The 27,559-nt window shown below is 43.7% G+C and overlaps 1 protein-coding gene across 18 annotated transcripts in view; it reads right to left on the bottom strand.

Annotated features, from left to right (window-relative positions):
• Positions 1–27,559, bottom strand: part of TSPAN4 (tetraspanin 4) — a 464,080-nt gene that overhangs the window by 202,968 nt on the left and 233,553 nt on the right. For 11 of the 18 annotated variants that reach the window (XM_075094496.1, XM_075094500.1, XM_075094501.1 and 8 more), the window contains one exon: positions 11,441–11,520. In XM_075094496.1, coding sequence (XP_074950597.1) covers positions 11,441–11,503 — 63 coding nt within the window. In that variant the 5' untranslated portion in view covers positions 11,504–11,520. Of the gene's footprint in view, positions 1–11,440; positions 12,075–12,148; positions 12,446–27,559 lie in introns of those variants that run through there. The other 7 variants (XR_012660751.1, XM_075094486.1, XM_075094485.1 and 4 more) reach the window with 4 other exon arrangements.

The raw sequence follows: 27,559 nt of genomic DNA, 5'->3' as shown, positions 1-27,559 counted from the left end.
AATTGAATGGGTTGGATCTTATTTTGGAGCGAGAAATTTCAACAGTAGTTACAATGCATGAAGTATTTCCAAGCTCCAGCCTCAAAGTAACAACTCACTGCAGCTTTTAGGGAGAGCAAGTGGAATCTTAGAGGAAGGTACCAGCCGCTAAGAAAGCAAAGGAAAACAAAGCCTGCTCTTGAAGAAGGACTGATTTCTTAATTTTTAAAAGCCTATGCGATATTTACTGAGAAATGAAGGCAGAGAGAAATTCAGTACTTAGAAAATGCCAGAATTTCATCTAAGGTTTTACTGGGACAATGAAACATCCCTTCAGTGTCAGCACTGGAGAAAAATTGGGACTGTCCAGTCTGTGGTTTTTTCAGGATTACAATTTAACCAGTACCATAAGTGGAGACATATGCTCTCCTTCGGAACATGACATTTTTCTCAGTGATTGTTAGTCGATTTTTCTCCAAAAATTATCTAGCTAAAACCTATTTACAAGTGGAAATTGGAGGGAGAGTGAGAAGGGATACACATTGTAACTAATACGCAAGACCATTTTGAAGACTGATAAGAGTATGGTAAAAATCTTCAGGCCCTGAGTGAATTTACTCAAGGAATACAAATGGAAGTTGTCATAATTTACACAAAGGATTTCAATGATGCTTATTTCAGATAAATAGATCCTAACTTGCTACACTGTTTCTTTGCCTCTGACTTGAACCTGAGACCTCCCTGTGGCACTGGAGCAAGCAATTGTACCTGCCACATGATCCCCCTCAAAGGCCTGCTGTTTTGCTAACATGGTATCGCCTTTGCAGAACTCAGCGATACCAACATGGAAAAGGGACACAAGAGTTTAGCTGGGAGTGTTAAGGACACTGCCCACTTTGGCTACCAGAAACACTGTGATCGTACATACCTCTGGTTTCAGCTTTCCATAGTAAGGACCACCAGGAAGGCAACAGCCTGACTACGAAGAGGAGTAGTATGCCTGGGTGCTCCATGCTGTGGCACCGAGCTCTAATGCACCAGCCAAGATGTAAGTAGAGATCCCTTATCACATCTGTCACTGGGAGAGGAGGGCAAGGGCACCAAAGCAGTACAAGATACTTTTAGAACAGTTAGAACTTTAGAACAATTTAGAACTTTTAGAACAATTAGCCTGTTCTCCCCAGTACAAACTGAATCCCATCACTGATAAAAGACATGGAAGAACGAAAACCTTAAAATGAGTTCTTACTGGTTATAATACATGCAGCTACAATGAATGGACTCATGAACAATCAAATTGTTCCTGGTTTTCTTTGCACTGAAAGACCACCCAAAAAGCTCTCAAGCTTGCCTCCTTTTTCCCCCCAGACTGTTACTGCTACACAGTTTGGGGCTTCCGAACATCAGAAAAGTACTATTACACTACAAAAGTGAAAAACTCTTATGGTTGGAGTGACCCATGAATAAAGAGCAAAACAATGTCTGCTTTTTCATGCCCAAAGATCCTTCAGTGTATCCTTTGGTAGTAGCTGCATGTGTATATAGGATGCATTAGACCATTTCTGGGTTATTTATATTAGTTTGCAAAGTCGTTCTAAAACAACCAAATATTCTGCATAGATATAACAAGTACAAAGCAGATGGTGGATGTGTTAGAAACTCTTGCCTTCAAGGATTGGAACTTGTAACAGATTGCACGTGGCCGTGGAACATCATTGACATCCAGAGCTCCATTTGCTTTGTTGAAGAAAATGGCATCAAACGTGTCACCTCAGCTCCTTCCCATGCTGCCACAAACGGACTAGTGAAAAGATTTATTCACACATAAGTAAACAATTTGTGCTACAACCCTGGATAAATGTCACTTACAAAACAAGAGTATGAATTTTCAATTGGCCAACACAAAGGCAGTCACTTACAAACGTTTACAAACTTGACAGGAGCCATGTGGTGGACAGGATATAACTTAAGGTCAATTTGTAGCAGGACTTCAGAAAAATGTAATAAAGTGGTCATGAATAACCACATCTAAAAGTGTAGTTTCCACTGTGGGGGGTGGGGGGAGCTGTTAAAAAATTGTTATTGAAAGACAACGAAGGTTTTGAATGCTTAAGTGGTTCAGAACAAACTGGAGCTCTGTTTCATATTTTGTAAAAGAGCCATAAGTCCATCTCACTCAGTATATACTTTCATAATAGTCAGTGGTGAATACTGAGGGAATAAAGAATGTCAGCAATGTCACAGAAATACTCTATAGTGAGATGACCTAGAGAAAAATCCAGATACTCAGTAGAACCAAACACGCTCATGTATGGTGCTTCCCAAGGAGACCTGTAGCCTTGCTACTACTACAGGTGACTCCCAGGTTGTCACAGGAACTGTGACAAGACCAGACGTTGCAGGTACCCTACTGGGAGACCACAAAATGGGAGGGGAAAAACCCCTTAGGAGGTTTGAAGCCCACGAGATTGCCTCCTACGGAGGAAGCCATCAGATGAGCCTTTCCAAGCATATCAGCACAAACAGGTACCTGATCCTGGTGCTCGTAGAGAAGTGAATGAACATACTTACTGAGAATCTAGCTCCTTCTTTGTACTCTCCTTTCTAAATATTGTATAGACAGCAAGGGCAAAACAACTGGCAATTAAAGAAGGAAGGAGGAAGTATAAAACATGTTGGAGCCACTGTCCAACTGCCACAGCAGCTGCTGGCTGCTGTCTTTCCTTAGTGATTACGCTCTCACCTCTCCTTTCTGCTCCTGGGGGGAAGCAGCTTGCTCACAGCTCAGCTGGTAGTGCCTCGTGCTGTTGCATCGTTTAAGCCTATGGCCACTGAGCAACAACAAAATCTTGTTTCCTGCAGCCAATGTTCGCTTTCCCTTTACCCAGCTCCGTTCTGCCTCTTCGGGCCCAGTGCAGTGTGACAGCAGCACAGAGAGAGTATCACTGCTCTTAAGCCTTGTGGGCTAAAAAAAAAAAAAATTGTCAGCATGTTATACCAGCAAAGCCCCTACTGGGAGAACAACCAATAATAGCAAAAACACTTTTTGCCATTACAGCCTAAACAAGCTTTCTTGGCACAAGCAAAATTTTGCTAGTGTAACTGCAGTTTACGCAAAGGCTTTGTAATCTCACCATAGGGCTGCCACATAGTAATTTGTTAAGTCAATGAGATTTTTGCTCCAACGTGCTAAGCCTGTTTTAAATAGGAGACTTAAATTGTTTAATTCCAAGTATTGCACCTCGTGCCGGCTGTTTGATCATTAAAATTGGACGCTGTGACAAAGACAAGACATGCAGGGGGAAAAAAGTGAACTTCACACGGAAAAATAAGGTGCAAACCGACATCTGCGTGAAGGGCAGGTTGTTGGTTGGCTTTCCTTTCCTCACAGTAGTGTCTTCCTTGTTCTCCAAGTCTCAAACCAAATCCTGTTAGGTGCAGGGGGAAGACAGCTGTCTATCTGAATGGAGTTGGAGCAGACATTAGGTAGTTTTAGCAACAAAGCATCTACTAATGACTACAAGCAGAAGCTAAGAAAGTTTACTGCTACTATAAGTTATATCGAGAGACCTCTACATTATGAAAGTCCCCATCGATAGAGCCAGGAATGATATGCAGAAAGAGAAAGTTCCTCCCTGAACACCTCATATAAAGAAATGTGTAGGCACAGGGTGCTGGAGGAGGAAAAGCATTAAATAAGAGCCAGCACAGATTAATTGGTACATGCGATATACATGTGGAATAAACAAAATTGGCACTAGTAAATCACTATCATTTCACAGTCATCAGATGCAGCGTTTACATCACAGCAGATGACTTCTCAAAAAGGAGTTTACAAAATACAGCTGGAGTGGAAAGGGAAACTTTAGTAACCAGGATGGGGTGAAAACATGAAGATGCTTGTTAGAAGAACAGATAATCAAATGTGGCATAACGTGCAGAACAGAAACAAGACTAGAAAGCAATAATATAATAAGCCAGTATGGATGAAGCTGATCTGGATTGAGAGCCACCCCTGAAGTGTACGGCTCAGAGTGACTCCAAGAATAAGATGACGGAGCAAAAGCTGCTGCTTCACTGTTTTGCAAGTACTTGAGAACAAAGGTATTGTGGCCAAGGAAAGAATAAAAAGGGCTGTACAAGCAATCTGGAAAAGCAAGCAGAAAAAACCCCAACCAAACCAACAACAAAAACCCCAACAAAACAAACACCCCAAAGTCTTGAAAGTCTGTGTATAAAAACTTCAAGACCAAGTCATTCTGGTCCTTTGTCCTTGTACATCAACCTTCTGTCTCATCCAAACTACCATCTCAAATGTATGGCAACTTTAGAACAAGCCTCAGTTGAATCATATTAAATGCTCTGCATGCATTCACACTTGAAGCGGGCTGGGAGGGATTTTTGGAGAGTGTTAGTTTTTCTGTTGAAGACAGATTTAACATGCGTTACAGTATGACAGTCTAATTACAGACTGCAATTTCAATTTCATTTACTTCTGTTCCATCTTGTGACGGTTTAACATTTCCTGGAGAAACAATTACAGGACAGTACTAAGAAATACAATTTACTGTCTCCAATCTGCATGAGTATACAGAATTCATTCCATCCAACTCCACATTTCTTTTTTGACCTAGCAGTGCTCACTTTACACTATAAGTACCAGAGAGAAGTGTCTTTATATATTTTATATAGATAGTGTATATTAGTCATATAGTAACTTGCACAGATTTGCTACCTTAACCAAAAGTTACGTTCTAAATAAATAAATCACACAGCAGTATTAATAGCTATCACATTTGTAACAGTAGTGTCTGGAGGCAAACAGACTGGGTTCTTGGTCCTCTAGATACCCTGGCCAAAAGGTTCATATTCTAAAACAAAGGCCCCAAGAGGGTGAAAAGGAACTAATACATGGGCAGAGTGAACTGTGAAGTGACAGCATATGTTGTGGCAGTTAGTCTGACTTTGCTCATAGTCCCCATGCTGAGAAATCATGTGTAAGAAAGAAGCACTGGCTAGCCTTCAAAAATCTTCAAGCCAAGATACGGAGGAGGAGGAATAATGATGGAAATGATCTCACCTGCCTTTTGTCTTCCCCTGTATAGTTCAAAGTATTGGCTGCAATAGATTTAATCTGTCATTGTCCAGAAGAGGGAATAATGTTTGCCTCCATCTCACTCATTGCTTCCTCCACAACTGCAACATGCCATAGCCTGTGGGATTATCCACTGATGGATTTCCTCAGTTTTTTTGTACTACCAGTAAGTCTGAATGAGGTACAGTAGATATACTTGACAGCAAAACTTATAAGGCAAGGTGCTTAGTCCTTGTCAATACTCATGGCCAAAAAGCCTATCAATATGTTAACAAACCCACCTAAAGCAACGAAGCTATTCTTTGTCATGAGTAACGGAAGCAGAAACTGGCCCACAGCAAGCTATCTGAAGATGGTATCTACTATATAGTCAACTTTAAGGCATTTTTTTTCTCCTCCCAAGAGCCTTCTGAGCCTGGTTTCCCATGGAAAAGATTACGAAATTGAACTTTGTTGGCTGAGTATTCCACAAATAACTCGTGAGTCCATTTGTCACTGTTAGCCTGATTTGACAGATATGCACCCTTTCAAAGTCATTAACTTCCTAAAGGTTTTTAGAAGGTATGCATTTAGGTAGCAAATGTAGCCCTTAGCAATGCCTTCAATGGGAGACAAGCCTCCAGCATGATCTCCAACCCCTATTAGACACAGGAGAGAAACTGAATGGCACTGCTCTAAGAAAAGGTCCAACTGGTGCCCATATAAATCAGACATCAGGTAATACAACCATCTCCCTCTCACACTTGGTAGCAGCCCTCAGTAGTTCTGCTTCTCACTGAAATGTCATTTTCTGAAGTCTGTAATTCCTATATCAAATGCCTCTCTTTAAAAGCAATGCTCCTTAAAAATACATCCTCAGAGAGCCCTCACAAAGTCAGAGGCAGAGATAAGATGTCAATCAGACTGAGCAGTTTCTGGAGGAGGTAAGTAACAAAGGCGAATCAGAGACTCAGGGGCAGTTAGAAAAAATTATATTCTGGGGTAAACTTCCCATGGTTTAATTATACAGAAGCAAAGTCGACATCATTGTTTAGTCAACTTTTTGTTTGTCACAGATTATCTACCTGTTATACATATGAAAATCCACAGCTTGTCTTACTTCTAGTCAAACTGTCTTCTCAGAGCACCATCCAACTGGTAGACATGCAACTGTCTTCCCTGCAGAACAGCATGCAGCTGCTTCAGCTGATAAGTTCAGCTCCATGGGATGAGTGGCAGCCCTTGCCCATTAGAGAGGAACGTGCGCAAATAATGATGATGAGATGGTGGGCCTGCTTTTAAAATGGCTTACCACTCTATTAGTAATATTTTTTCCACCATCTTAAGACTGCAGCCAAGTGTAACTACAAAATGATTGCTGTCCTCAGACACCAGCAATCTGTAGAGTTTCTGGCTGGTTTAGCTATCAATCTCATTCAGCTGACTGATGGAGGATGCAGATGAAGGACAAAGAATCCAATTCAACAAAATCAGCTGCCTCTCACAGAATTCCCCAGCTTTGGGAATAACCTCAGCTAACAGCTCTCCTCTCAAACTAATGTCAGGTGGTTTCCCAACGAGGTACAAAGAAATGAAGAGACACCCCTCTGCCTCCACCCTCTGGCCAAATTTGGCCAGGATCACTTGAAGACCATCCAATGCAATGCCCCATGGTGCACTTTCAGATCAAGCTGTTCCTTCTCCCAGCTGCCCTGCACATTCAGTCTTCCAGATATTATAAATATTTCCATAGGTCTTACCAGACATACCTGTGCCACTGAGTTGAAGTGCAAGGAAGGAAAAGTATCCCAGTAGTGAGGGATTTCTCATTTTCATTACTTCCCTTCTCTCCAATTACACACAAGTAATAAAGATTGACTGCTGGCAGTATCACCAGGCCAGCAGTACTCAGTAGTGCAGAGCTTCCCAAACTGCGGTCCACAAACCAGCTGCAGCAGCAAAGCCAGAGCAAGAGACCCACAGCTGGTCCCTGGAATCAGATTAAACAGATTCTTGGGTTTCTTCTACACAGACCATAGTGCATTCACTAGTGCTACCTGCAACTTCCTTGGCTCTGTGTTTCCATTCAGATTTGCACTTTGTGTCTCAGAAGCCAAGTGACAGCATTCTCCGGACTGTAGCAGTTGTGAATTTTATATGGATCAAATGGCAAAACAAAGCAAGGGCCTTGCCTCATCTCATTAGGCAGGAAGGTGGAAAGCAGAGCTCCAGCTGCTCATCCCAGCCATAGTGTGTCCAGTAGACGGCAACTCCCAAATTTTCAAGCTACAAAAGAATATTCCCCTGGGTCTTTGGGAGCCTACCTGCTGGAATTAGAGTCTTCACAAACCATTTTGAAGACACCGACTTCTTTATAGTACATAAAACTGTAGTGTGTTTTAACAACAGAGACACATGCACAGAAATGATTAATGGCAAGTTTGATAAATAATGAACTTTGTCTCCTTTCTTTTCGTTGCTGTCTCCTCTATAATTAGTCTTCTAACAACAGCATTTTGCAAATTCTGTGCTGTACTGAATTTCTCTGTCGGTTAAAGCGTTTACCTGCAGAGTCAGATACAGGTATTTCAGTTCTTTGACAGGCAAATCACTACCAATCTAGCTATCTTCTCTAGCACAGGATCTCTTAAGGAAAGCAAGCGCCACTGGAAACACAAGTACAGTTCTGTGCATTTCCTTTTTTGAGTCTTGGAGGTTTGGGAGTTAGGAGTCAAAGAAAGTGGGAATGCTAGCATAAGCCAAGGGGGATTAAGGAGATGACATTTTTCTTTCTACACCACACTTTCAGCCCTTAGGAAACATCCTACTTTTTTAAAACAAACAAAAAAAAAGGCAGGCAGAGACTTGGGTTACAAGCAGAGAAAGAAAACAGTTCATTTTACTGACTGTCATAAAGAAACTCTGGTTGTTTGGAGGACAAAATGCAGAAAACAAATGTTCTTCCCTTGGTATTTCACAGTGAAATACAAGTATTTCATTATGAAATAAAAATATTCTGCTTTGCGATCTTCAGTCTCAAGGGTTCAGCAATACAACAGAAGAAAAACGAAGTCCATAAAAATGAATGAAGTTGGGCAAGTATTATCTATCAGATGACAAAAGTTATTTTGGGAACTTACAAACCAGTGCAGTGATACAATGATGGCTCCTCTGCATCTGGCAATGTTCCAAGAAACGGCCCTGAATGGCATTTCCCATTAGAGCAGCAGCGCTGCTGTCTAATGTTCTGCCCATGTTTCAGTACCTTAATGCCCCAGAGTAGTTGCAAACACACCAAGAGCAATTTGTGCAGGACTCTTCATGGAAAAAAGAGCTATTCTAGGACTATCAGATTTTTTTTGCTCTACATTAATAGCTGCCGGGTCTGCTGTACCAATGGACTGATTCAGCACCAAACCCTGACAAGGCACCTCAGCCTCTGACGCTTGTGAAGAAGCTTTGTGTTCCCTTCAACAATCAGAAAGGGGAGGAGAAATTAGCTCTGCTTTCACAGTCATATAACAGCTTTTAAAAATTTTACAGCAGGAGCACAGCACCTAATCCAATTAAGCTTGCCAGGAACATTTAAAATTAAGGTCTCTTAGATTTTTGTTTCTATAAATTCACCAGACTTATAAGAAAAGGGTCTTCACCTCAGAAATGCAGCACCAATCCTACCAGGGTCGCACAGTGCTGAAGACTATTTTTCTGCTACACTGTCAGAAAAATTGCTGAAAGTACTGGGAAACAGGCTGAAGGGATGCACAAAATAGACTGGAGTTAATGAATAGGAACAGGAAGAAAAAAATGAAAACATGATTTCTGAAGGAAAACAAAGCATTTGCTCCAAACAGAATAAAAAGTCAGAACAACCTATAACATAGGAATCTAATTCATTTAATGCAATGACTGCTGTCTATACATGGGAATAACAGCAGTTTTTATTTGGAGGTCAAAGGATAAAAAAGCCAGTTCCTCCTCCTACTTACTGTTCTCTGTCACTAACTACCTACCTAGAGAAGGGTGGAGGGGAAAGGTGGAGACAGCAAAACTTCCATGAGCATGTATGCAAAGAGAAATCCTCTCTTCTTGCAGAGATGCTTCTCTTTTAATTTCAGAGTAAAACATGACAGATAACTGACAGCAACTTGAAAAACAAAACAGCAGCAGCATCAACCTGTGATCATTCCAAGATTTTTGATCACTAGAAATTGAAATTTTTTTCCTGCTTTTACTAAGGATAGGTCAGCTTAAGCCAGTACTTTTTAAAATAATCTCTTTTTACTTTCTCAGCTGTGAGAAGGTGAAGAGTTGCATCTAGTATACCCACACACTGTGCAAACCTCATTTGGACATGATCATCATCAATCACTCCTGCTGTGCAGGTAGCGTGTGAAAGGGAAACAAAACAGAAATCTTGCTGCAGTATTTGATACCACCCACTCCCCTGCTCACACGCTTTAGTTCAAGAAGACCCCAGCTCTCATATGGTTATTCTCTCTTTTTGGGACCCCTGTCTTTCCTCTCCCTCCAAGCATTTGAGAATAGCTTTGATGGTTTCAGGGGAAAGACAAAAACCTTTCCTTTTCTCTCAAAGGGTTAAGGCTTTCCTACTGAAAAACCATGCCAAAGATACATTATTATGTGCCACCTTGCCTTTGTAAATATGCACACATTATTTGCAGCAGCACCTCTTATCATATGCATATGCTTAGTGGAAGATGACTATTGTAAAAGGCATCAGAATGCAGTGAGTACCCTTTGTGATAGTGCCATGCATAGTCCTGAAAAGAGCTATTAATGCCAGCGTCCTATTGCATTTCTCTAGCACGCACTTCAACTAGCTGCCAGTGCTATAATCTCAACCAGGGACAGTCAGTAGAGGCATAAGGCTTAAAGAGCAAGAAAGATAGTGTTTGCCTTTTTCAGAAAGGTCTGGAGTAAGCTGCAATAAATATCAGACAATATTTAGGAACACGGAAGCAAACAGACTCAAGAGTTGAAAGACAGACTGCAGTCTTACCAACACTCTTTCTACCAGCTTATCTAGGGTGTAAAGAGATCACCCTCCTTGTGTTTTATAGCTCTGGTTAGTACCATGCCAATTCAGTGCACTCGCACTACTTTATCACATCCTGACTCCTTGGTATGACTCAGGTCAGCAGAAGTTGCCTGCACTTTGTGTTTTCTGATGCACCGGCACTGCAGCATGCCTGGTTTTAAACAGCTGTACAGCAGCGCATGCTGGAGAACAGCTCTTTCCATCTCACTCACAGCCCTCTGTGTACCTCCAACAATTCATGAGAGCACAATCAGTAATACAGACATGGTAACATCCAACTGCAAACACACACCCCCTCCTTAAGTGCCAAGACAGAAGTGGTGTCACTTCACAATACTCCTTATTTTCCTCAACATGTTAATAAACCACTCCGGAAGAACAAGGCATTTAAAGGCACCTCTTGAGGACCTCCCAACAGACCCTCCCACATACGAATCTGGATGGGAGACTTTGAACTCTAAACCTCTTCCTCCCCTCACAATCATGCTTCTCCCTTTTTTGCAGGGCAAACAGCATTTGTAACCTGAACCGCCCACTGAGCTTATTTAGTCTCCGTCTACAGCCTATTTCATGGCAGTGAAATGCTCAACCACCCTGCTGTTGACAGCCACCTCATTTATTAAAAAGACAACGCGGAGACGCACGCCCCTACGTCCCATCACAGTGTCCTGCTGACACATGCATGCCTCGTATTGATTTGATAAGCTCTTGCCACAGAGTAGCAGCAGCTCCAGAAGAAGTGAGGAGGGGTCTGGTCTCGCTCCACCCTCCAGAGCCATATCTCTAGGAGGGAATGGCAATGCTAGGACCCATCACTGATGGGGACATAGAATGATCACCTGGTGATTCCTGATACAGGCTTTAATATTGCGATGTACCAAGTATGCCATCGTGATACAGCAATGGATGTAAGCATGTGCTCGACCTTAAAAAATAATGAACGGCCTCAGTGATTTCTCAAAGACTATGCATAACTTCGGAGGCAAGCACACACGAGAATGAAAGATCAGGCCAACAAAAGGAACGTACGGGTCTCAGTGGAACAAAGTGATGAAGGTATTCACGCAACTGGCCTCTATAGACACACTCTTTTGCCCTGTATCACGGTTTTGAAATGCAGCTGAAAGCCAGGAACAAGAGTGTGAAAGAAACCCTCAGTAGGTTGTCCACACAAACTAGTGAGGCCACAGAAAGGGGAGCCTAGGCACTACTTTGTTCAACTTCCAAGTTTAAACTCTGAAGTTTAAAAGCAGCAACAAGTTCACCTTCCATCTCAGTAAGCAGACACAAATGCAACCGCCTCGCAGTTTCAAACATGTACTCACCCAGAAGAGAAGGTTGAAGACAAACATTAGGTACTTGATACACTGCAGGCAGTTGTGAGCCATGCTGCACCTCTTCAGTTCTAGGAGAAAAATAAATGAGAGATCCAGGTAAAAGACAACGTACTTGTTCCCCTTGGGGGACGTGTACTTAGCCTTGGTGGCCTTCGGGCCTGGGTTGGTGTGGAATCCAAAAAAAGAGTTGCTGGCAGCCCCAAACTGGCCACCATACATGCTGCTGTAGCGACGAAAGGCGCCATTTGGGAAACTGTAATCCTTGCTGTCCAGGGAAGGGCTCCTGTGATAGGTCGACTCATCGGTGCTAGACCTGCGCATGGTGGCTTCAGCTCGTCCCGTTGCAACTGCTGCTCTGGCAAGCGTCGGACGTCAGCGGTGCGGGCGAAAGGTTTGTGATTTTCTTTCCTCCTCCTTGCTACGAATCCCCTATTGCTTTGCACCAGCTGTTCTTTTGTCTGCCATCCTGTCAAGGAGTTACACGCGCTGTACGGCAGCAAAGTTGGTGAACTGAAGTCTGCTTAGCCAGGAGTTAGGGAGCAGCGTGTTTCCACATGAGAAAGACTTCTGCACAAGTAAACATTCCCTCCAGTGTCACAATCGTCCCTCCCGGCCCACCCCACTACCAGGGGAGAAAAAAAGAGAGGGAGATATACTGTACCCAAAGCAACGGATTTTAAAAAACGGAAGGGTGACCTGGCTTGGATCGCAAATGCCATATAAAACCCCAGCTCCACATGCCACAGGCAGACAAGAGAGTGCCGCTGCGCAGGGCTGGCGGGCGAGGGCAGAGATGATCCGGAAGGCGGGCAGCTCCCGCGGCCCTTTCCCCCGGCCACGCCGCTCTGCCCCGAGCCGCTGGGCTCACTCCGAGGATGCCCGCACTCCCCCGGTGCGGAGGGAGCCTGCGGCCGGCCAGCCACGGGGCTCCGCGCCTCCTCCGCCGGGGCTGCTCCGCGCCTCCTCCGCGGCTCGGCGCCAATGGCGCTCCCCGCCCCGCATCGCCGCGCCCCGGCTCGGCCCCGCCGCCGCCCGCCGAGGCGGGAGCAGGGGCCGCCGCGCCCTCCCCGCCCCTCCCGCCGCCCCCCGCCGCTTTCGGGGTGCGGCGGAACAGCGGCCGGAGCCCCCGCCTGGGGCGGGTCTGGGGCCGCCCGCCTCTGCCCCCTGCCCCACCCCCAGTCCCGCAACTCTGAGCGCGGAGTGACCGCACGGAGATGGCACCCGGCGCGCAGGGGCTCGAAGGGCCGCCCGGGGGCACCGGCGGCGCCGCCGAAAGAAACTGGGATGAGCAACTGTTGTAAAAATTTCTTACGCGTCAGCCTTGGGGATGCTCCGGGGGGAGCGGGGTCAGGACGGGCCGTGCGTCCCTTGCCAGAAGGCTTGTGTGTTCCGCCGTAGATCCATCACTAGGATTTTCCCAATTCATTCAGTCCCAGGGAGTCCCCACTCAGCAAAATATACGGCCAGCTCATTCGCTTCTCTGGCTGCCTCTCTCCCCCTGTCAGGTAACTCACTGATTGGCATCATACTCTGTATGCTGGGGAGCACTTCCCTAAAACCCAGCTACTCCCACAGGCAGCAGAGAGTTGAAAATCTGCCACACACAACTTTTTCAGAAAAGAAAAATCTGACTGAACCTGTGGTAATTACAGTATCCAACACTCAGGAAAGTAAGACTCACCGTCTTTGCCCTGAACTCCCCACACAAATAACTCCGTTTCCATAGGTGCCACTTCCTTATCCATAAAATGGGACAGCCTGTCTCTGCCTTCCTTCCCTCATCCTCTGTCTGCCTCATTATTTTGACCATTAGCTCCTGGACATAAATAAGATGATGGCTGGCTAATACTTTTTAAAAAGCTTGCCCCAGCAGAGAATTAATCAAGATGATAACAGGTTTCTTGCATGAAGCATCTTGCCAGTCTCAGCACAAATCAAGAGACATAGGCACCAATTAATTAAAGAACAAATTAGTAAAAATAAAATTAGCTGGGTTTGCACATAGCCTGAGCAGTTCACCCTTGCGTACCATCCTCTAGTTCTGCTAATTTACCAACTGCAAAGCTAGAGTCTAATTACTTCCCTTCATTTCCTCCGCAAACTATAAATACAGTGGCCATACCTGATGCAAGCTTTAGAAAGAAAGAACTTGAGCAAAAAACACAAGGGTAATAATTCCTGTGCCATCTCTTTCAACAACTTTGGATGGCTTACAACTTTTCCACTTCCTAATCTATCTCTGAGAACAGACATACCTCATAGCCATGACAGAGCTCGCTCTTCTTCTTTTCCTCCCTCCCTTTCCTGCACAGTATAAACTCTGTCCCCAGAAAGGAGTCCTGCTCTCCTAGGACACAAAGAGGTCCCATGCAAGCAGATGTGTTCTTGGTCTGAGTTTCCAATATGCCATTTATTTTTCCTATGGCACCAAACAGTTCTGCCTCCAATCTTCCTCCTTATCTGTATGGCAACTAGACCAGTTTGTCAATGGAAACCTAAAGGTGATTTAAATATCTCCTATGTCCCCTGTCAGTATACAGGAATGCCTATGCACAAAGCTCCATATTAAATGGTAAAAAGAAAAACTGGGTACAGGACTGTACACAGATTACGCTGAAACAGTGTCAAGTCAGATAATTGTTGTTTAACAAGGGTGCCTGCGGTATTGCAAGCGAGTAACAGAGGCCAATTTGGCATATTTACTGTAAACTAGACATCTGAAGGCTCAAAAGCAGCTCACTTACTGCTATCTGGATAAGAAAAGAGATAGAAATCACTAGATTTCACCTTTCCTTAAGGCAAGAAATCAATTCCCAAGGGAATTCAGTCCTTAATATGAGTGGAATAATTTATAAAGGCAAGAGCTGAGGTAGAAGGGAGTTTCTAAATGCTGCTTTTAAATAAAAAATAATAAACACTGACACACAATGGGTATATTTCAGACAGATGCAGAAAAACACATGAGGAGGGTGGGGGTCCCGCATAACCGTTACAAAAAAGGGTACTTTTACCCCAGCCTCCTTTCACCACCATCCCTTAGGCACACCTCATTGAGATGACACCTTCTCAAAGGCACTTCAGTGTAAAATTTTGCTCTCAAGTCGTTGCTGTTCTTCTTTCTCTCATCAATATCAACAGCTAATTAGAAACAGAGTCATCTGGTATACAGATGTTATACAACTCCAGAATCATTCTTTTATTAAATATTCCATGTTAGGAAACCCAGTCAGAGTTTGCTCACCTAAATGGGAAATCCCTGAGACAGCAACATCGCACGGGCAGGCTAACCACGGCTTGGATGACATGCTTATATAAAGGAGTAAGACCCTGCGTGGGAACTGGGGAAAAGCAATAAAAACAGAAGGGCTGATGTACTCTACTTTTACCCATCCCTGGTGGAAAGGGGATGAAAGGGACAGGTACATGCTGGGACCTGTATCAACATCTGAGCCATTACACTAAAGTAATACTTGAACCAAGAAGAATAAGCCTCGGAAGCATTGTGTCGCTGGGCCATTATGTCCACAAGGATGACTCAAGGGGCAGGTGAATTATAGCTTTCACAAAACTTTTTGTTAATGACTGAGCCTAAAATCGCATCCTAGACCTAGTGACCTCTGTTCACCTCAGCTTTCCATCTGCTTTCTCTCTCCCCAACTGCATCTGTATATTCCCATCCTGTGGCCAATTCATATCAATTCCTCTACACAAGAAAGCAAGCACAGTGCAGTCTTGCCAGCAGAGGTTCAATTTGTATTGATTCTGGTGGCATGCTACCATCTACGTTCTAACAACCCTGTCCCTGCCACTTTGAAAGGAGGGCTGGAAACCGTTTAACCCACAGCACAGGCAGCAGCGAGTCCCAGGTGGGGCCGAGGCTGGGTGGTGCTGTAGGTCCCTGATCCCTGGAGCAGTAACACCACCATTGCCGACGCCTGAGCGAGCTCTGTGTGTATACTCTGAGCTCAAGTGATGGTTAATGTGTCAAAACATTCTACCAAGGATCCCTAAAGAACCTGCCTGTCCCCATGGTTTGGGTGAGAGCTGCTTTCCAGGCCTCTTTTGCCCCCTGCTCACCTCTAGCTCCTCTTTCAGTGCATCATGTTTTTCCAGACCCAGTTGCTTCTTTCCCTGTTCTGCATCCAGGGCTTCTCCCCCTCGTGCCTCGCCATGTGTGACACCTCTGGACCCAAAGGATCCATCAAATGAAACCAATGGGTATTTTGATACCGCTTTGGATCAGGTCTTCCTTTTAACCCTTTGAATGCTGTTTTGTCTTCCTGCTCTGTGATTTAACTCTCATGATCACAACGCACAAGTCCCCCCAGGTCACACAAAATGCAGCCACTAACACACCTCCTCATTAATTTATTCTCATTAGTCCTTTAGTGGTTACACTGGCTTTCGCACTACTAATGCCTCTTGTCACTGTCTTCAAAACTCTGCAATACCTGCTCCATCCTCCTAATGAAATAGGAGGATGCATTAACCTCAGTAGTCTGTTTGTGAGCATCTCATGGAACTATTAAGAAATGATACACAAAATAAAACACACATTTAAAAATCCTGCTCAAAACTATTACTGAAATATACTGTATAAATACAGGGTATGTATATGACAATTGCTGCTACTCTGCAACAGGGGAGCGTGCAAAGGCATGCGCATGAGAGGCGATAGTCTTTCCCAGTAGTTTCAGTGAACAAAATGTTTAAGATCAAATATTACTACAAGAGTGGCAGCTTTTTGTGGGTTAACTTTGCTCCACACCATGGCATTACAATCAGCTAAGGGTGATCAATTGATAAATACACTCCAAATGGTTAACTTTTTGATTTCATGTCCATACAGAGATCACCACACAAAAGCATTAATCAAGACTGCTTGGCCCTGCCTGCCCCCTTCTTCAGCAACGTGCCTAGAAAGCAATCCCTTCTCTCCCCCCAGTGCACTGTCTCCAGCTACTTTTTGTTTACATTTGATTCAGTGATGCAAGCTTTGCAAAAAGTGTACCTCTTCCAATGACTAAGAGAAACATTACCTATTCTGACTGGAGTCAGAAGTTCAGGGCCAGGCTGGTGGTTTCAGCTAGGAAAAAAAAAAAAACCCTGTGATGGAGTCTTTGATTTGTTTGCTTTTGTATATTAATTTTGCGTGAACATATATGATTAAAACAGCAAGGCAAAAGAGGCTGAGAATGAGTTTTAACCTGACAGCCTCATGCTGCAGTAGGCCTACAGTCTCTGCTCAGCCCTGTCCAATATTAGTATCTTCATCAACGACATGAACACTGGGATTGAGTGCACCCTCAGCGTGTTTGCAGATGACACCAAGCTGAGCGGTGCAGTTGACATGCCAGAAGGACAGGGTATCATCCAGAGAGACCTGAACAAGCTGGAGAAGTGGGCCTGCGAGAACCTCATCAGGTTCAACAAGGCCAAGTGCAAAGTCCTGCACCTGGGTCGGGGCAAACCCCAGTATCAATACAGGCTGGGGGATGAATGGATTGAGAGCAGCCCTGCAAAGAAGGACTGGGGGTACTGGTGAATGAAAAGATGGACATGAACCTGCAATGTGCACTGGCAGCCCAGAAAGCCACCCATATGCTGGGCTGCATCAGAAGCATGGCCAGCAATTTGAGGGAGGTGATTCTGCCCCTCTACTCTGCTCTGGTGGGGCCCCACCTGGAGTGCTGCGTCCAGCTCTGGAGCCCTCGGTATAAGACAGACATGGACCTGTTGGAGTGGGTCCAGAGGAGAGCCACAGAAATGATCTGAGGGCTGGAACAGCTCTCTTTTGAGGACTGGCTGAGAGAGTTGGGGTTGTTCAGCCTAGAGAAGAGAAGGCTCCAGGGAGACCTTATTGCAGCCTTCCAGTACTTGAAGGGGGCTTATAAGATGGGGACAGACTTTTTAGTAGGTCCTGTAGTGATAGGACAGGAGGTAATGGGTTTAAATTAAAAGAGGGTGGATTCAGACTACATGTAAGAAAATTTTTTTACAATACGGGTAGTGAAACACTGGAAGAGGTTGCATCTGGGTAGTGGTAGATGCCACTACCCTGGAAACATTCACGGTCAGGTTGGATCGGTCTCTGAGCAACCTGATCTATTTGAAGATGTCCCTGCTCATTGCAGGGGGGTTGGACTAGATGGCCTTTAAAGGTCCTTTCCAATCCAAACCATTCTATGATTCTATGAAGATGACTGGGGGACCTAGGTGTTGAGCCAGCACTGTACAATTACCTCTCTGCATCTCCATCCACGGGCTAAGAAATGGAGAAATCTGGTGACAGTGTCCCTGCATGTCAACCCCCTTTCTAATAGCCCACAGAGCAAAGAAACAGCAACCAAAGGGTCTCCTCCCTAAACCCTGCTCTGTCCTAAATATTCACGTGGTGCAAAGAGCTTGTGCTGTCACATGTTGTGGAAGGCTTAAAGAGAGACACGAGTGGGCCAGGCTTGGAGCCATAAAGCCAGTTCCTGAACCAAAAGAAAGATGTGTCAAAGCAGCCCCCTAAAGCACAGGTAAATCAAAGAACCATCAGTTCTACTCTGGGCAGCAGGTCCTCCAGCTCAAGGAGTATTACTATGGGGCTGTAAGCTCAGGATTGCTCAAGAAGCAGTTGTAGAAAGGAATATTTTTTTAACAAGTCAAGCAGAAGAGAGCATGTTTCACTGAAACCTCAAGCTTGTCGCATACAGAAGAAGATCCCACACCTTCCTTTTTATTTCCAGGGTCCTTTCAGTATCTGTAAAAAGCTATATTTGCTGGAAAGTGGTTGAACCCTGGATTGCATGGGCAGGAGGAGAAAGTCAGATGTTCTAGAGATTTCCTCAGCTGACAGAAAGATCTTTTGATACTCACAGTGGTACCTGCAAGTCCTTTAAAGATTTACCGATGCCTCCAACAAAACTTTGAAAAAAAAATTCCAGTCAGAAGCAATTTCACTTACATAGCAGACTTCAGGGTTTGTTGTTTGTTGTTGTTTGGTTTTTTTTTTTTCATTTTCTTTCATTCTTTATAAATAAGGAAATTTGCATTAAAAAAAGAGGATCTTCAATACTTAATAGCTCATCTTCTGCTCACATGCCTCCTGAAGTCATGATCTTTGGTTTATGGCATAATTAGTTGCTATGGAAATAACATAATCATAGACACAGAGAAAATATTTTGAGCATGATTTGCAATAGTCTTTAAGCCTGTGCAGAAGTTACTTTTGCAGAAACCTCACCTCACTGCTTTTTACATTCTTTCATCTGCATACCAGTTTTCATCACCTCTGCCTGTGCATTCAGACACACTGGTACCGGTACGTGCACTACTTGCACTGAAGGCATTTCCTTCACTCATATTTGATCATTTACATGTTCAAACAGTGATGAGAGCACACATGCATGCAGAAGAGCTGGTTCCAAGTCAGACTAAATTAAAAAAAATCTCTATAAAACACTACTTGGGATTGAGCCCCACAGAGCTCCCTTGCCATTTGTGCTTTCTGGGCTTTTGTCATCCTATTCTCTGCTAATGATTTCTTTTGTCCAATAACAAAAAAAAATAAGTAAGAAGGTTCCCTGTTTCCCCAGAAAATTCTGCCTACTTAAGTCCTGGACAGAGAGGATTATTGCTGTAGATGAAAGAGAAGCAGTGCCAGTCACTGAACTCCTGGAGAAGCAGAAGCCCTGTTCCTGTGCCAATGCTCCCAGTAATAAAGAATGAAAGAACAGAAATAAAGACCCCATCTGACATCCTGTACAAAATGAGTTGTGGCCCAAAGAAAATCTTTGTCGAGACCTATCTTTGTGGTGTCAGCAGGTCTTAGTAGCACAAATGCAATTTATGTGCTAGTTTTCTTAAAATCAGGTTACTTTCTCTAATCTGAGAGATCAGCTGATGTTCAAAGAAATCCCACTTCAAACACACACGTGGTACTCAGGCTCTGTCAAGTATAAAGCAATCAGACACAAAAATCTTTAAACTACACAGCTCTGATGGTTGTGAAAACAGGTATTTTAAAGCAGAAGAAAAAAAAAAAACCAAAACAATGACTTAGAAAATTTCAAATACTTCTTAATGTTCCCTAACTAGTGTCCACCTTTTAACTTCTTCATGGATTTTTTTCCTTGAAGATTCAAAAAGAATTCTCTTCTTGTCTTGTAAAAACAGAATTAGGGTTTTGCAAGCATATGAGCATGAAGCAATCCTCTTATAACCATATTTCAGCTCCACTTCCAAAGCAATGAAGGCCCAACAGCGTTCACTGACCTCACAGAGATCCAAGTGCTCAGCACTTTTATGAATCAGGTCACAGAGAGCCCATTTCAGCAAAGTACTCAGCCACAGTTTTCACTGCATTGAGATATTCATGTACTTAAATAGTAAGCACACACTTAAATGCTTTTGTGAGTGCGATTGTATATAAGCATGAGAAACAGAGTGTTTAAAAGGCTGCAGATCAAGCTGGACTCTGTGTACAGCTGCTGTGGGGGAAAGAATTACTCCCTGAGCACACATCTTTGAGGCTACTGCTTTGCAGATCTACCTGCAGAGCTGGGGTCCCTTCAACCAAAACAAGCAAAGTTAGTCCAGGTGCTTTGAAATGGGGTGAGGAGCTCTTCTACCAGCAACCCAGTCAACAGATGTGAGCAAGCACACCAAGACTCCAGGGCGGGATGGAGAAGTGACCTCTGCTGCTGCGTTCCTGGGTCTGCGTCTTTCTCTTCATAGCCAAAAAACATCAATTTGCTCCTAGCTCCCTTAGGCTCCTTCCAAAATCCTATCTTAAAGATAAATCTACTTCTTTTTCCAAAATAAGGACTGAAAAGAAAACCCTTAAGGGAGCAATAGATGTCCCTTTCATCTTGAAAGATAACTTATTGGAATAAGCAAACAGACATTATTTTTTACGACAAGGAATTTCTGTCACACCAACTCAATGCATTTCTTATAATGCAAGCTGTGCTGGAGAGAGCTTAAAACTAAAACTGAAGTACTAAAGAGCCTGCAGCAAATTAAAAGAGTATGTGGAAGGAAATAATAAACAAAACCAGGAGTTGATTAAATATTTATATTAAAATGGAATGGACCTGTACAAAGAAATTTCAACTGGCTACATATATATTTATATATTATATTCTCAGCTATTCTTCCTTTTCTTGATGTTGTAAGGAATCACAGGGCTTATAACATCCGTCATAGTAAAAGTAAACAGCAGTGGATCTCTTATCCCTGCTATATCTGTAACCATTCAAGCAAAAAGAGAAGAGCTTCAGCTATCAAAAAAAAAAAAAAAAAAAAGGATTTCTGGGTAGGAGCAGAAGCTTTGGCTTTCTGCTTTGCCATTCTGAGCACTCATAACAGTGAACAGTCAAAAAATAACTTCAGGAGTGCTACCAGCAGACATACTTTCAAATATATTTTTTGAACAGATAACACATACAGGTAATTTAAAACAGCAGCCTAGAATTTACACTCCTAAAAGACATATTAGTGAGTATAATAGTGATAATGCCTGAAATAAAAATGCTGTTTTAGAATAAAAAGTATCACCTGCACTGGAAGCCATGCATCTGCATTTACTTGTCCACATCACCACAGTCAGGCTCTTTATATTACACTGTCAAAATCTGTAAATGAGCTCATTTCCCTAAGGAAGGGTATGTCTAAACAGAAAGAAGAGGCACCTGTATTTTAAGGCAGCACAAGTGTGATACATTTTTGCAAAACATACCTAAACTCAGTTACCAAATATAATACTGAGGCCCTAAATTCAGCAAATACAAGTTGTCTAAAAAAAACAAAAAAAAAGAGAGAGAGAGAGAGAGAGAGAGAAACTCATCCCTATTTATTAAGGTGCTTAATGCTATTAAACATTAATCATGGAGCTTTGTTTGGACAGAACTTAGAGCTTTAATGCTAAAGAACGAAAGATAATCAGCGCCTGAATTTCGATGCTCTCATTGAAAATGTATTTCCGAAGTATCTGTCTAGTCTTGAAAGTCATCACCCATTTTGCACACTGGATAAGATTCTGGATTTAATCAAAACCAAATTTATGCCTAAATGTCACCTGAGTGTTTGTGCTCAGTGTTTCCTGTTGGTTTGCACTAGGCTTTCAGATATTTGTACTCTGTGAGAAACACTTGGCACAGGACCTTTGCAAAATTTAATCCTGCTAAATCTAAGCCCTAGCATACATTAAACTGCTAAAAATGCAAGGTCACCTCTCTGCAGTCTGACCTGCAAGCAGTTTGTTTACTGTGTTATATTTATGGGGATTTTTATGAAGGCAGATTCATATACTAAAAAATAATTTCTGCATCAGATCACCAGGAAGCCAACTGAAAAGTGATTAGGAGCATTTCTACAAAAAAAAAAAAAATAAGGCTATCTATTCCATAGATGGTTTTCAGAAATGGCAGGGAATGCAGAAAGAACCAGCCCTCCTGCTTTCTGTATTCTGCATTCTGCCTTTAGACAGGATTTCTTATTTGATGGGGGGAAAGAGGACCTCCTTAGAAACACTTTTATTTTACACATATTTCCAGGTATCTGAAGACCATATTAAGTTTCTGCATAGCTCTAGTATTGCTAATGATATTTCTCGCAAATAATGCATAACTGTGAGCACATAAAACTTTAATTAAGATGCTTTATAGCCTTCTATAAGTGTCACCCAAACCTATGCCGTAGGGTAAACTGTACTTTCAATTTCTATTTGTTATGTTTGCACAGTGCAAAGAGATTCATTACAGTAAATGCTAGTTATTATTTCTTAGAAGACTACACAAATTCCCTGGTCAAAGTCTGTCTGGATAAAGCAAACAAATAATCATTTTTGTTTGCTTCCATTTTGCTTGGAAATAGAAAAGCTAAACAAACTGTAATACAACTCTACCAATTCCTGTAGGGGTCAAATGCTACAAAGCCAAAACTGTTCCTCTGCTGCTTGCCACATGCCAAGAATCAAGGTGCTGAATGTATTTGCAAGAGCAAAAAGTGAAAATACCCATAAGATAATTACACTCACTGCCTGGCCCAAAAAGCATACTGTATTCGGAGCCTGATCCAAAACACATTGAAATAACTGCAAGGTGCTCTTCCAATCTCAAGACCTCAAAAGTCTGACTGCTTTTAGTCCAGGCAAATCTTGGAGCAAGCTGCTGCTCCCATTGATGCCTGGATACTGTTGTGAGCAGGACTGCTATAAATCGGTCATATTCAGATGAGATGGCATTAAATTTTTTTATGCAAGATGGAGAAGCAGGAGGGTTGAATCCAGGACTCCTTCACCACTGTGGAATGGGATTTCTTTATTGATCTGTTTAAGATAGGATAAATATGACAGGACAGATATAACAGGGCATTAAAGCTCCAAGAACTGGGAAAGGAGAAGGGCTGACATCCTCACCAGAGCCTGCAAGGGCTCCCTGCTGGACTGCCAACTCTGTGGGTCAGACAAGCGGTCCCAGAGGCATTCTGGACACTTATTCCTTCAGCCAGGTCTTACACCCTGTCCTATAGTGAAATGCTCAGCACCTTTCTTGCCTCACAAAATAACCACAAGAAGAATTTCAACTGAAACATACCCCTTTCAGACAAATTTTTAAAAATACAATCCACAAGAAACCAACAAACATCAGCTTATCAATAAGCAACTGAAACTAGAAAAACACAAGCTCTAGCAGTGTGAAACTCCCCTGGATTGGCACAGAGAGGGCAAATGTTCTCCACTCCTATCTTCCTTGCAAAATGAGCAGGACTCACACCACTGCAGAATGCTGCATCTGGCAGTCTGATGGCAGCTATTAGCCCAGCTATGAGTCCTGGCATAATCCTGGCCTTAGCTGCTCCTCCAATAGCAAACTCTGCTAAAAAGGAAACCAAGCCAAAGCTGGCTTTGGGAAGACAGAGGTGCAAATCCAATTTTCCTTCATGGAGTAAGTTACAGATCCTGCAAACTCATACCTCATGCAGCTGGAAGCTGACAGCTTCAGATGAGAGAAATTTATCATTATTATTTTAGTAAGAGAGCAGCTCACTGATTGCAGCTTGACAGCTCGAGTTAATTAGTTGATGAAGGGTCTGCTGTGCAATGGTTGGCTCCACATCTATGGACGATGACGCAATCAGCAGTATGAAATCCATACTTAAAAGGTCTTTGGTCTTTTTAATCCTAAGCTACAAATCACAAAAACCACATAACAAAACCTGCAGATCAGAGGCATTATACAAGAGGTTCCCCTCTCCCTGGCCCTCGGGACAGTCTGGTTTCTGCTGCTTTAGTGAAGCTCATAAACAGACAGACTTGACTTCAAAAACATCCTCTTTTCTTCCTGGAGTCCCAATGATTCTCAATAATAAGATAACTGGTTTGAGCTCAACCTGGCAATGTTCCCTTATGGCTGCTTTCCCCAGCAAGGAAATACCAACTTGCAGATTTTCCTCTGCTCCTGCCAAACAGCAGGTGGGATTTACCCACCTTGTCAAAGAGATTATGTCAAGAGCATCTGGTCCCACCTATCAGATCAATGCACGTGCTCTTTTGCACCCAAGTTTGCAAAATGTTCAGGTTCTTACTAAGCACCTGAGAAGTGGTGGAGAAGCACAAATGGCGGGGAAAGCTGGCTGGGACGTGATCTACATGGGGCTGAAGGCACTGAAAGCCACTAAGCAGTGAGGGACAGGGGAAGCACCTTTCCTATTGGGAACAAGAACAGGCCATTCCTTGTAGACCAGGAGCCTTGCATCAGTGGGAGCTACTGCAGAAATTCAGCTGGTCCTCTGCCAGACTCCACCTGTAATTACACGGCATAGCTGTAAATCTCTCTGGGGCCCTAGTTCTTAGTACAGAGGAAAATTCAACAAAAGCAAGTGCAAGGTCCTGCACCTGGGGAGGAATAACCCCATGCACCAGTACAGGTTGGGGGCTGAACTACTGGAAAGCAGCTCTGTTGAGAAGGACCTGGGAGTGCTGGTGGACAACAAGCTGACCATGAGCCAGCAACGTGCCCTTGTAGCCAAGACAGCCAACGGTATCCTGGGGTGCATTAAAAGGAGTGTGGCCAGCAGGCCGAGGGAGGTTATCCTCCCCCTCTACTCTGCCCTAGTGAGACCACATTTGGAGTACTGTGTCCAGTTTTGGGCCCCCCACTTTAAGAAGGACAGGGAACTGCTTGAGCAACTCCAGCAGAGAGCTACCAAGATGATCAGGGGACTGGAGCATCTCCCTTACGAGGAAAGGCTGAGAGACTTGGGTTTGTTCAGCCTGGTGAAGAAAAGACTGAGGGGGATTTCATCAATGTCTATAAATATCTAAAGGGTGGGTGTCAGGATGATGGGACTAGGTTGTTTTCAATAGTACCCAATGACAGGACAAGGGGCAATGGGCACAAGTTGGAACACAGGAAGTTCCACCTCAATATGAGGAAAAACTTCTTTCCTGTGAGGGTGACAGAGCAGGGAACAGGCTGCCCAGGGAGACTGTGGAGTCTCCTTTCCTGGAGACATTCAAAACCCACCTGGATGCGTTCCTGTGCCCCCTGCTCTGGGTGTCCCTGCGCAAGCAGGGGGGCTGGACAAGATGATCTCCAGAGGTCCCTTCCAACCCCTACCATTCTGTGAAAAGCATTTTTTCCCTCTGCCTTTCTTATCCACATTTTGCACTTTTCAGGCCACAGCCTGCTTTCATCTCCCTTTGTACTTATCATCTAGGAAGATGAACTGCACTTCTAGGCGCTTTCTTAAAACAAACGAAAAGCAAAAAAGGAAACTCCAAGAGTCACCCAGCATGTCCAAAATGTGGTCAATCAGAGGTTGCTAGAGAGCAAACAAGAGAAAGGAGGTTGCTCCCTTTAGATGAAGACAAGAAAATTCCAAGACAAGCAGCTCTCTTCACCAGAAGCAATGAGCAGAGTATATAACTCAGCAGTCATCTCACCTGGGCCTCCTGAGGCCTGATAGGTGCTGCAGAGAAAGGCACACAGCTATGGGCACAAGAGCCAGTATTTACTAAGCAAGAGCTGTGCATGACAAACAGAAATGGCTAGGTTCAGAAGCCACTACAAGGCTCTACTAGTTTTATTCAGGTGTGGTTTAGTCATGTTTTATTTCATCCACGTAAGTATTCTGTTGACGGAGTCTGCATTCCTCTAACAGAAACATTTCAGTCCTGGGTTCCTGCTTGTCTACACTTCTTGAAGTACCATAAAAGCAGATGAAGGTTTTTTTTGTGTGTTACAGGACTATTTTCTCCCAGTTAAAGAGCAGCTCAAAGGAATTGGCTTCAACAGCTTTGCCATGATTTAAGTTTATTTTTTGACCATGCTGAGTTCTGACAGAACGCAGGCTCCAGTGAGAGCCATGCTTTATTCTGCCTCCACTAGGATGCTATTGAAAAACCTTGGGATGAATCAGGACAGCACAGGTTTAAAAGCAGAACATTCTGCTGAAATAATGTTTGAGCATTTAGGGGAACTAAAAGATGATTTTTTTGTTATTATGCTCTAAACAAAAAAAACATTTTCCATGTTGACATTAATTTCTATAACATGGCTTTAAAAACAAAACAACCCCAAAATTCAATAGACTGTACCTAGGATGGCAATGGCTCAAAATTAGAAGCAGCATGTTGGCATTTTTCCCAGAAAAAAAAAATACGTGTGTGTATACACACAGGCACTTTTTATTTTTCGCAAGATCAATGAAGCTCTGGGGCTTATTCCCACCTCACTCAGCCAGAGCCAGGGACAGGCTGGTCTTTGCAGTGCACAAACACTTAGGCATGAGGAGGAGTTTGTTTACCCAAACAACTGTGTGTGTGCATCAGAAGTAGTGAGCAGCATGGCGCTCTCAAATCCATGATGCTGATGCCTTATCCTTCCCATCCAAGGCAGAGACCTTAACTTGAGGGCTGCTTTTCTCGTCTCAGCACTTCCAGGACAGAGTTATTAGGCTATAATAAGAAACCTCCTAACAGCAGGTTGATGAGACTGAAGGAATCCCCTTGGTCATCTCCAGCCAGTTGTGAACAAATCCCTGCACTAGCAGCAAGGTTAGCTAGGATTTTTCTGTAGGATCAGGTTACGGAAGCTTCTAATCTTAAATCCTCCACCAACCCTACTGCAATGATTTCTGCAGCTCTGTTTGAGCCAGCAAGAAGTGGGAGTCAATTTTTGCAGTAACAGGGCAGGAGAGATGCAGTTCCACATACACCCTTACACACTCTTAAAGAGGCATCTGAATGCTGTCCAAGAATTAATTACATGGCGTGACAAGCTCTGACAATTAGCTACCTAGACTGCTTGATAGCTAGGATTTTAAATAAGGATCTTTCAAGGGGAAAACTCTGGAACAGGCAGTGCAACTGTCATAACAATCTGAGCTGTCATGAAAGCATAGCACCAACAAGACAGTCCTACAGGCTTCCCAACTGCAACTGCAAAGGAATGAAAAGATCCTGGGGGAAAAGGACCTATTTAACTGCATCTGTACCTCATGTCCATCATTAGGACATCCCCCCTTCCAAGAGGGCTGGAACAGCGCCAGACTTGGGTCCTCTCCAGACTACAGTTGACCCCCATGAAGCAGCAAGTGAAGGCAGGACCACTGCCTGCTCTCACTGTGGCTGGAAGAGGTGCTCTCTGTCACACCACATCAGGCAGAGATCACAGGCAGGCCTGCAAATACTGCCAGTCCTTGTAGAGTGTGACAGCTGGCCCAGCACCCTTGACACCAGCTAGACCCAAAATGCCCTGCCTCCAAATCCCCTGCATATCCACTCCAAGGAACCCTAAAGGTTGCTGTTCCTCTGCCTCATCACTGAAGGGGAGTTTCAGCAAAGGGCTTTTGCTGCTGCACATCATTTGTGGAGATTTCTCTGATGGCCCCTCATGGAAATCAGCGTTTACTCACACAGCCCTCACCTCTTTTGGGTAAAAAAAACAACGCTCCCATTTTCTCAGTTTTCTCCTTCTGTATGCGAAGGGAAGGGATAAAGAGGCAAGGATTTCAGGATAGTAAATAACCAGAGTAACTTGACAGCAAGTAAATCAGCACTTTGTAGTGATCACGGCAACAGCTTCTGGCATCGCAGAAGAACAAACAATTCAT

This window comes from Phalacrocorax aristotelis, chromosome 5 (assembly GCF_949628215.1).
Source record: "Phalacrocorax aristotelis chromosome 5, bGulAri2.1, whole genome shotgun sequence".
Taxonomy (NCBI): domain Eukaryota; kingdom Metazoa; phylum Chordata; class Aves; order Suliformes; family Phalacrocoracidae; genus Phalacrocorax; species Phalacrocorax aristotelis.
This window is presented reverse-complemented; position numbering and strand designations above follow the sequence as displayed.